The sequence below is a fragment of the Lissotriton helveticus genome, chromosome 4_2 (genome assembly GCF_964261635.1).
Source record: "Lissotriton helveticus chromosome 4_2, aLisHel1.1, whole genome shotgun sequence".
In the NCBI taxonomy this organism is placed as follows: domain Eukaryota; kingdom Metazoa; phylum Chordata; class Amphibia; order Caudata; family Salamandridae; genus Lissotriton; species Lissotriton helveticus.
In genome coordinates this window covers 45,859,743-45,870,603 of record NC_136064.1, presented here as the reverse complement: position 1 = coordinate 45,870,603, position 10,861 = coordinate 45,859,743, and the positions used below count along the sequence as shown (strand labels likewise).

The 10,861-nt window shown below is 44.3% G+C and overlaps 1 protein-coding gene across 1 annotated transcript; it reads left to right on the top strand.

Moving 5' to 3' along the window:
• Window positions 1–5,809: 5,809 nt before the first annotated feature.
• Window positions 5,810–10,440, top strand: LOC144751954 (uncharacterized). Its single transcript, XM_078639917.1, has 2 exons — window positions 5,810–7,039; window positions 10,417–10,440. Exons 1-2 carry the CDS (start codon window positions 5,810–5,812, stop codon window positions 10,438–10,440), a joined length of 1,254 nt encoding a protein of 417 aa, XP_078496043.1.
• The last annotated feature ends 421 nt before the right edge of the window (window positions 10,441–10,861 follow it).

Sequence of the window (10,861 nt, the reverse complement as noted above, 5' to 3'; positions counted from 1 at the left end):
GCGACTTCATGCTTACTGATACCAAAGCATATGCTGCTGCTTGTACTAAACTTTGTTCGTTCTGCTTAACTATTAATGCTATAGTATAAATAAAGTAATGGGGTAGAGTAGAGATAAGTGGTATACAGTGCATTCATTTATTTTTTTATTCTAATGTGTTTTTCTTTGAGTTTGCTACTAGCTCGTATTTGGGCTCAAGAATGACTTGCATCTCCATATTGAATCAGCATTGCGCAGGCGCCGGGAACTTTGAGAGACCGCAAGCAATGGCATTGAATCGATGCCAATTAACTGTCTTTCCGGCAATAAGCCTGAGTACCTCACACCCTGACCTGGGAAAAGAAGAAGAACAGCAATTGTATTATACACTGTATATTAAAATGAAATAATATTGCTGGGTGGAATAAAAACTTGAGATAATAAATGATGGGTGGGAACTTGATCAATATAAGTAAATGAAGAATGATCTCATCTTAGTATGGTGTGATGACCTCTCCTCGTCTTTCTGACCAATAACTGAAAGGAAACACAAAGATTTGCAAAAATTTAGGGGTACATTGCCCTGGAAATGGTATAACTAAGGTAGGTTTAGTTAGAGAAATTGTCCGAGTAGCTGACCTGTCACTGACCCAACGCATGCTATAGGAGATCGAGAGCAGAGGTGCTGGTGGAGCACTCTGTCAGAAAATTCGAGGTGTTGGTGAGGGAAATTATCGATTACCCAGTCGGGGTACCAAATTTTGCTACAGAGGGGTTTGACGCTGGTGTTACACTTAGCGGAGGTCACCTGTCCTGAACCGCACCTGTCTTGTCTCATGGGCACCTGATTAATCGTAATCTGGAGCTTGGTCTTTTGCCCCAGCCCGTGATCCAGGATTGGTCCTTGCAACATTCTAGGTAAATTTAATCCATGTGGTACGTCCTTGTGCTATTTCCCTTTCTCACCCTTCCCAGGTACCAATGTCTAAAGGTGTTACTGTGATTTCTTGCAAACTTTATATCTTATTAATCATATTTTTACTTATGAAATTTATGGTCCCTGTAATTTGGATGAAGACTCACCCAAACTTGCAGAGATAAAGCATTTAAAACTTTCCCAGAGTCTGTGGTTGTTCAGGAAAGGTGAAATTGTTTAATACTGCTTATTTATTCTAACACCATTTACGATCCTTAAGACTTATAGCAAAGGTGACAAGGATTGGTAAGTCATGGTTTACAGATATAAGTCCTAAAAGGACTCAAAGTACTGATAGTCGGTTAGTAGTAAAAAGCAAGACTACTAGTTCCAAGTGTGAATGTTTATGGGCCCAGGTGAGTATGGTAAATTGAGCTAGTGGTCCCCTGCTCTATCAGAACCCATGAGGGGTTTTGGAGTAACAACTTCAGACTCAAATGATGCTGTAATACAGCCTGGTATATGTGTCCGAGCTTCCTGTATAGGGACTGCACTATAGCTTTAAGGGAAGGCACCCACATGAAATATGCCTCTTGGACAGAGCTGCAGATTTCAGATTGGAATCGTGACACGTCAGTGAGTGGGACTATGCCTTTTTTGTGGGCCACGGACATCCACATGCAGGCCTTTTCATCCCAGGCAGGGCGGCATTTTTAAGTCTCTGTCGCTTCTGCTAAACGTGCATGTGTTTCCCAGATTAACCTGAAGCTGCGGCTAGAGGTGCAGGAACCAGAAGTAGCTGTGAGTGAAAAGCCAGCTGCCTCCAAACAATGAGGCATGGGCTGCTGCTTCGTTAACCCCTCATTCTCTTGCCTCCCACTCCGCTTTCACAATTCAATGACCAGTTCTGTAAGTTTATTGATAAACTGTGCGATTACTTAAAATCATTACAGTGTATAAAAATGCAGTTTTGTTCAGATAAAATACAATAAAATACAGTGCTGAAATTTCAGGAACAACACGATACAGATTTGTTATGAGGTCTGATCTTCACGGCTTCATAGACATAACATAAGTGCAGCTTCTGCCAACTTTGGGCTTAAGGCTGGTTTTATATTGCTTTGCTTGAGGCACACAAACACACTTGATGCGATTCGCATGCAGGGAGAGCTGGTGTATGCTGATGTGATTCCTTCATGCTAGGAAACTAAGGTATGGGCCCGCCCTAATCCAACCCAAAGAGACCTTCTTAGCAAATAATATAATATGTGTGTTAGGGAGGGTGAGATATAAGTGTTGTTAACTCTTATTCATTTACAGCATGATAACATGCTGTCACCATTCGCTTTTTATGGATTAGTAACTATGCTGGTAATTTTGCTACTGATAATATGTTTGCTTGTATTATCTAAGATACTGCGCCTGAGAAGACTGCATTAGTAAATAAACATTTCAAATGCACATGTGTTCTTCTTTACTCCATGTTCTGGTTTGTAATGATAGTAACGAAAGAGTGTTCATGAGTTCCACGTATCCTGAGGTACTGTAAGTTCATGTTCTGGTTTGTCTAAACATTGGGAGTTTGATATGACCAATGAGACACTGTAGCTAGCTCGGTAAGGGTTTTTTTGGGTACTAAGGTGAGTTTTGGGTCACCCTAATTCGCCGAGGTTCCAATCCTCTGTGCACAGTTCTGTGTGAGAACAGAAACCCTGCGACATGGCGCCCAACGTTTTCGGTGGTCTTATATCATGACACTCGAGTAGTATATTGTTCAAGCCTTAACCCCTTCACTTCCGTTTCCGGAAAACGGGGTGTCGGTGAAATCTGCCTATTTTTTTAAATAGGTCTTTTTCAAGCTTGATTCTTTCTAAAATGGTTTCTTTGACTTACTACCCAGTTGTGCTACAAAGTGTTCTTTGTTTTTCCGTAGTTCCAGTGAAATCATGGCACAGGCTGTGGCTATTGCGCAACATAGTCGTATTGCGGTGCGCAACCATTTGCAGACTTATCTTGTCCCATTGGAGGGCATGGCTGTGATTTTTGTGGTGTGTGCCGATCCGGCGTTCCCCTTTGAGCTCTTTTACTCTTGGGTTACGTTTCCGGAAGTGGATGCGAATTCTCGATTGTTCCACCACTACACACCCTCCGTTGTACCGGCTGAATATACTCCGTACAGGGCACTAGAAATACCTATTGATCATTGGCAGCATCGCGTTTGGTTTGATGGCGCCCTCCCCCATTCGATGTCAGCTGCGAGGTTAGGTCCACTCTCAATTCCAGGTACAAATTGGCCTGCTTTAGGTGGATTCACCCCGCACCCGAATCACGGCGCATGTCCTCTTGCGGATATTCGTAGGCTACACGTTGTCGCAATAGCCGTGATTCGTGCTTTAGTGCAATACATAGGTCGTCATCTCCCGGGAGGTCCCCCCGGGGGTGCGGCCATTCAAACAGAACGTGGAGGTTTGAAACTAAATCCAGTTATGGTCAATTCAGTTTTTGGTAAGCGTCCTGACAATAAGGATGACTTTCCTTTTTGGCTTGCCGAGAAGTTTGACCAACTGGAAGCAGTGTTTCCGAATTCTACTCCAGCTGATAAACATAGAATGTTAACGATTACTTTGCCTAAGGATTTGGCTCCCGAACTAGTCGACTGTGAGAGCTGGGGAAAAACTTTTGCGGCAGTTTTTACGAGGTGCTTCGGCACCCCGTCGATGACGCAGCTGCCTGAGATCGTAAAACGTGTTCAGGATGATCACGGACCGGAGGCAGCTGTTGAATTGGGTATGCGCCTGTGTGGTTCGTTTGAGATCGTTAGCGATCTCATTCTCTCCAATGTTAAAGGAGACGCAGTAAACTTTCAGGTGTCTAATGCTTTGGCACTTATACCCGATGCCGAGAAACCCCGCCAGTTGGCGAAGATTGTGGTGGCCGCTTATAAAACAATCGGTCGCACAAGTAAAGGTTTAAAGTACTTCGCGGTAAAGGAGAAGAAACAACCGCAGGTGCAGTCTGCTGCGGCAGATGTACAACCCAAGTCCAAAAAACAAACTTGGCCTCAGAAACAGAAACAGGGGAACAAACAGCAGCAAACTCAGGTTTCTTATCCTGCACCACAAGTACCTGCACCGACTGAGAAAGTTTATGATTTGCGCGACCGCGCGATGATTAAATCACCTGATAGATTTCAGGTTTCTGATCAACGCTCTCCTCGTTCCTTTCAGGACTCATCGGCCCCGAAGACCGGTGGAGGAGGAGGCGGTAGGGGACGTGGTGGCCAACAAGGACGTGGTCAGTCCCGCCAGACAGACGGCGCAGGGAAGCAGGAGGATTCAACACCACAGCGACCGCAGTTTGCGAAGAAGAAAGTCGCCGCCTTAACAGCGCATCGATATGCCACAGATAGTGAGAACGCGGCTTCGGAATCTGACGTGGGCTCTGACCTTGCTGGACAGCGCGGCGGAGATTACCATAGTGAGAGAGGCGCTGCGTCCACTACTGAGTGTGACAGCGACTGATGTCTACGTAGTCATTGAAACTGCAGACACGAGACTTGCTCCCCCTGAAAGACTTTATGAAATTGTCCTGTTAATTGAAGGTGACATACAGCGTACCGTTAAAGGGGTATTTTGGGAGAATCTTTCTTCAACATATGATATTTTGCTTTCGGAGGCTGACTGGCCCCCACCTTTTGTGCTCGCGGCGCCACGAGGGGAGGAGGTAATCCTCCCCAGTTTCGCGAACACGGTCTCGAAAGAGCATGCGCAACATTTTGCAGAAGAGTGGGCTCTGGCTCTAGCACCGGCTCTGTACCGCAACCAATGTGGTTGGGATAAATTGTCACCTAGCCACGAAATTCCTTTGCGGTCTCAACCGCAGCCTCAACCTCAATATCCCATTCGGCGTGAAGCAAAAGCTTCCGTCGCAGAAATCCTTGAACAATTGGAATATCAGGGAGTTATTGAAACGTGTGTGTCACCGATGAATAATCCTCTTTTTACTGTGACCAAGCCTGACGGAACATATCGTTTGGTATTGGATTACCGGCTTTTAAACTCGCATTGCCGTAACTGTGCTGTACAGAATACTCACGGCTCTGCTCTACTGGATAGTCTAGTGCGTAAGCGTTTCAAAACAACGCTTGACATTTCCAATGGTTTTTTTGCACACAGATTGGATAGCGTTAGCTCCCAATGGACAAGTTTTACGAGCGCTGGAGTGCAAAAACATTTCCGGCGTCTCCCAATGGGCTATAAGAATAGTCCCGGTATTTTTACCGCACGCATAGTCTCTCTGTTAGAGAGAATCGACCCAGATGCTTACTCGTATGTGGATGACATTTATCTCACAGACGACGAAATTTGGATGCATCTGTGTCGAGTAAAATCGATTATTTGTAACTTTGCAGATATGGGTTACAAGTTCAATTTTGCAAAATCGCACATTGCAGAACACACAGTGTTGTTCCTCGGCTATGAGCTGAACAATGAAGGTAGAGGTTTGGCTCCTCACTTCTTGGAGAAATGCGCACAATTGCGCGCTCCTACAACACTGAAAAAATTACAGTCTTTGCTGGGCTTTTTGAATTTCGGAAGGACATACATTCCGGAATATGCCCAGCGTATCAAGCCGTTGTATGCATTGATACAACCTACTTTCTCAAAATCATGCTGGCTGCCTGAGCATTCAGCCATCTTGCAGTCCTTGCAGGCTGATCTGCTCGCTTCTAAATACTTACTGACTCGTGATAACCACACCAACCTGGTAATAAGAATAATTCCTGGGACGGTGGGTTTCACGTACCTGACTTTTAATGAAGGAGACACAGTACCTATTGCTTATAAGTCACACTTGTACACTTCGGCTGAATTGCGGTTTCCCACTGTGGAAAAGGTTTTAACAGCTGTACAGATGGCGATTCTTAAAGAACGAGCTCTGTCACAGGGGAAACGCATGTTGGTGGTAACACCCTGCCCTCATTTGGAGGCAGTCACGAAAGCCAGTGTACCGAATTCAAAAGCTTTACACCCTCGGTGGATTCAATGGGCTGCGTCCTTGACGTCCTCGGATGTCACGTTTATTTTTGACGCCTCATTACGGTCGCAAGAGTACTTGCAGTATGAGTTTGTTCATCCTGCACCTCTAGCTATGCAGCCTTTGGAGGACTTCCATTGCATCATTTACACTGATGGTTCGGCGCAGGTTGCGCATGGCTCTAAACACGCCTACGTTTCCGCATGCGCCATTGTGGTCGGTGCTATGTTGAACGATGAGTTCATTTCCAGTGATGTGCACACCTTGCCCCTGGGCGACTGCACCGCACAATTAGCAGAGCTTCGTGCTCTTTTACTAGCGTTAGAGTACGCTGATCCAGGTGTTACTACTCTCATTGTAAGTGATTCATACTACTGTGTCCAGTGTTACAATGAAAACTTGTTCTTTTGGATTCAGAATGATTTTCATGAATCCAAGGGTAGCACAATAAAACACAAGATGATCTGGGTTCGAGTGGCGGAACTTAAAGCTAAGTTGCCACTCGTTTATGTGATTCATACTCTTGGCCATCAGCGCGTGGGAGTTCACGCTGTCGGTAACTCGCTTGCAGATGAAGCGGCGAAATCAGCAGTATCTACATACTTAGTTGCAGCAGTTACTAGATCCAAAACCAAGATTGATAGCGACATCTTGGCAGCAGTGGCTGCCTCTGAGAAGGGAGGTAAACATCCTTCGGGATTCCCTTCAAAGTACAAATACCACTTAAGTCCCGAACAGGTTCCTTTTGTGACAATTCCTGATGTTGGGGAACGGCTGATTCCCAACTCGGATCACAGGGCAGACTTGATTACAGCGGCACATGAAGGTGTGGCGTCTGCGCATGCGGGCGTCTCGGCCACTGTAACTCAGTTACAACAACGTTTCTGGTGGCGGGGACTGTACAAACAGATGCGTGATTATGTCCTTTTATGTGACATATGCCAGCAGATTAAACCTTCAACTGCTACGCGTCCACCACAGACACAGTTGTACATTTCTAATAAACCACTTGGTTGTGTTTATTTAGATCACTGCGGTCCTTTTTCATCTGATACTGCGTATAAGTACATCTTAGTAGCAGTTGACTCATGCACACGCTTTGTGTGGGTATGGCCCCATCGCAGCGCTGATTCACGGACTGTCATTAGAGATTTGCGTGTCTTTATAGGGATTTTTGCCTGTGGTACCTTCCATTCGGATCAGGGTCCAGCTTTCGCCTCTAAGACGTATAAGGATGCCATGACTTCGTTGGGGGTCCAAGTCAAGTTTTCGTCTCCCTACTGACTTGAGGGTAACAGTGTAGTGGAGCGAATGAACCGTGATTTAAAGCAATCTTTGACAGCTCGAGTTATAGGCACTGGCAGAAACTGGCTGGCCCACCTCAATGGCATGCAGCGTGCTCTTAATAATCTCCCTAGAAGGTCTCTGGGTGGGCGGACCCCATACGAAATGCTCTTTGGCATCAAGATGTACGTCCCTGACCTTGACGGTCTAGACTGTGTGGTTCGCGCCACTTCCTTTGACGCAGATGAACATTGCAATGTTTTACAGAATCTACAAAAGACCAGAGACAGTCTTGCAAAGGAACATTTGCCCTCCACATCGGATGATGCGTTGCAGATCCCGGTAGTCGGCTGGCTACCCCAAGTTGGAGAACTGGTTCGAGAGAAGATCGATAACAAGAAAGAATTTGGTCCTTCCTATCGAGCTCCGGTTCCAGTCCTTGGAGTGAAGGGCACAAGAACAGTCATTTTACCACCGCTTACTGGTCGTAAGGAAAACAGGTTTATTTCAATTGACAATGTCAAGATACACAGAGTGGCCGATTCTTCTTAGCATGACACCGGCTGTTTCCTGTCCTTCCATTGTGAGAAATTCAGTTATGCCCACTAATTCTAATATTGAACCTGAAGTGGCCATCGAGTTACCTGCTGTTTCCAGTCCTTTATTAAATTCTTTACCCGGAACTAACAATGATGAGATAGACTATACCTACCCCACTGATTTGTCCATGCCTGACCTGCAAGCACGTTTAGCCACGGAATCCAGATTTTCATTTGACTCTGTTTCCCTTGCCTCGAAGAAGCCCTCTTGTATTGTAGTTTATGCCAGCCTGTTTAAAAAACATTTTTTGATTCCCCCTTGGACATACATTTGGCTGGTCCTTTTTTCAGTTTACCTCTTTATGTCAATTGGTTTTGTGTTTTATTTTTTTCGACTCATCAATGGACACTATGTCGAGGAAAGAACATGCATTACACATCTAAATGGAACTTTGGCCCCGCTTTCCTCGTCACATTCTACACACAGGTTGAAAAGAGATTTGACTTTGGTTAACATCACAGCATGGCCTGTCCTTGATGGAATAGTGTGGGATGCGGTTCGATTTCAAATTCATGGCCCAACGGAAGTCGTTAATGTTCCTAATGTACTAAGAGTGAATATGGGGGATGTGGTGAAACAAAACATTCGTTCAGATGACTGGGATGTTAATGCAGTAGAAAGTTTGTTTTCGGATTTGCAATACTATGCTGCCTTTGATGCTGAGGATTTATATTTAGAATCTGCTAATTATGGTGATTTATTTTGCTACCAACATTATGGCAATCACTTCTTACATAAAACTTCATCCCGGAGAGATACTGTTAATTTTACACAGTGGGAACATTGCCCAGCGCCTGCACAAAGCAGTTCTGAAACATTTCTGAAAAAGTATACTTATTTCACTGACTTTAACCAATCCAATCCCGAGTCCTTTTATTTTAAATTTCTAAAAAAGCCAATGTCCAAGGTTAGACTTACCGATACTAAATTGTTGTATTCGAAGGCCTTCCTTGATCAATTAGTTACTGGAGGCTACGAATTATGGAAGGAAACAATAGACCTTAAATCAGTTTGGGGTTCAAGAGCCTGGCAGGTACAAGGCACTGAGGCTTTGCACCGTGCATGTCTCGTCCCGAATCATATGTTGTTTTTGAATGAAACAATTTCCCAGACCACATGCTTTGGATTGGCTACTTCTAAAAAATTAAACACCCCTACAATCCCGGATTTGGAGGAATATGATGGTTGGAGTAATTTTACTCAGTTGTCCATTAGTGAATTACAGGCCCTACTCCTTAATTCTTCCTTTAACATTTCCAGTATGGATCCAAAAGGTTGGCTGCTTTGGCACCGTAGTGCTGATTCTTGCCAAAATCGATTTTTAGGTTTATCTGATGGTTTTAAAACTGTTAGATCAGATCCCCGTTTTGACTTGGTCCACACTGTCACAACTTATTCTGTTGGCAAATTGTGTCAAAATTGGCTGAAACATTCTACTTTACCTGCAGTTAAAAGTCACCTTTCAAAACTGAATGCAGACGTGGATTTAAATGATTTCATTAAAGGCCCGGCTAGTGGCAGGTCAAAAAGGTGGATATATGCAGTTTACAATGAAATTTGGAAAACATCACAGATTGAGGCTGCTACACGCCTTAGGGCTATTGATCAGGCAAATCTTGAGAAAGTGCTTGCTGTGGTTGATAATAGTATTAACGTGCTTTCCTCCCGAATTTACACTTTAGATAATATTGTGTCATCCGTTGTGGATATTGTGCATGATGAAGTGTAAGTATTGTACCATGGTCAAAATCAGTTACGGTCAATCATGCAATTTGCATGGACCCTTCAGACTCTGAAAAATAATAAGGTTCCCTGGACGTACATGAACGTTTCTTCACTCTTTGCCCCGTTTAATTTGACTGACAAACAACGCTTGCTTTCAATACCTTTAGTATGTTACATATTGAGAGGTTAGAATCTTTGCCTTTTTCCGTGGCAGAGGCCACTGCTGCAACGTGGCTTATCCACGGTTTAATAACGCTGCCTTTTGCTTTATATAAATTCTCGAATTGTATGAGATATGTGCCAATTGGTCGTTATGAACCATAAGGTAGTGGTTTCCTTCATGAAGTCTGGTCCCTTCCATACACATACAGGTGTTTCAAAGATGATCAAGAGGTTTATCTAAATGGGGAGGAGTGTACTGAGACACCAGATCATTCATTGATGTGTAGACACATACAATTACACGGTTCATGCAACCAACACCGTCCAAATTTGGCTTGTGTTTTGCAAGGCACACCGGTTCCTGCTATCATCCCCACATTTACCTTATTAGGAAATGGTAGTTATTTACTTTTAAATAATGAAGACTGTTGCGGGTTAATAAAAGGTGTCCCTTTTATAGTAACAGTAAGTGAACGTGTTATTTGCTGCAGAAATGTTCTGTATCCACCCACACATGAACATAGGGATGCGTCCATCTGGCCACAGATACCAACCTTGAGAGCGGATTTCAGCGGCATGGCAAGAATAAGGGCTCTTTTGTCCCAGAAAGAGGTGGCCTTGAGTCCGGCACGTGAAACTTTCGTTCTTCACATTGCCAACACCCGTACAGAGGTTCAGGCCCTTTTAAATACTGATTTGCCTTTACATTTCAGCGAGATGATTCGTACTATCTTTAACGCGTCCTCCACAAAGGGCCTGGCACATTTTTTTAAAACTGTTAGCAGTGGTCTCGTGACTTCCTTTGAAAAGATTTTTGGAGTCGTCCCTGCTTTCTTTCATTCTATTTTTTCGACTTTGTTTGGTGGATTCCCAGTTTTACTTGCATTAGCAGCGGGCGCTCTAGTGGTTTTCTGTTTCTTTAAATATGGATGTCCTTCCTGTACAAGGCACCGCCCAGCAGCTTCTGACGCTGTTCCGCAACCGAATACTTGATTATTATGGCACACTACCGTTAGCGATATTGAGCACGGCATATGGATTATCGTTTCGGTTTTCCTACTTCACCTGTGTCCAGCCTGTGTTCCACTGCCTGACCTGCGATTTCGATTGGGCCATTGATTTGTGTCTCTGCGGACCGGTTTCTCCTGATGTCGATTT

Bases quoted from the DNA above. Each gene is read 5' to 3' on its own strand.
- LOC144751954 (XM_078639917.1), top strand. From the start codon at position 5,810: ATGGCGATTCTTAAAGAACGAGCTCTGTCACAGGGGAAACGCATGTTG. The intron at 7,040-10,416 runs GTATGGCCCCAT...TTTACATTTCAG, and splicing joins CATGCACACGCTTTGTGTGG to CGAGATGATTCGTACTATCT.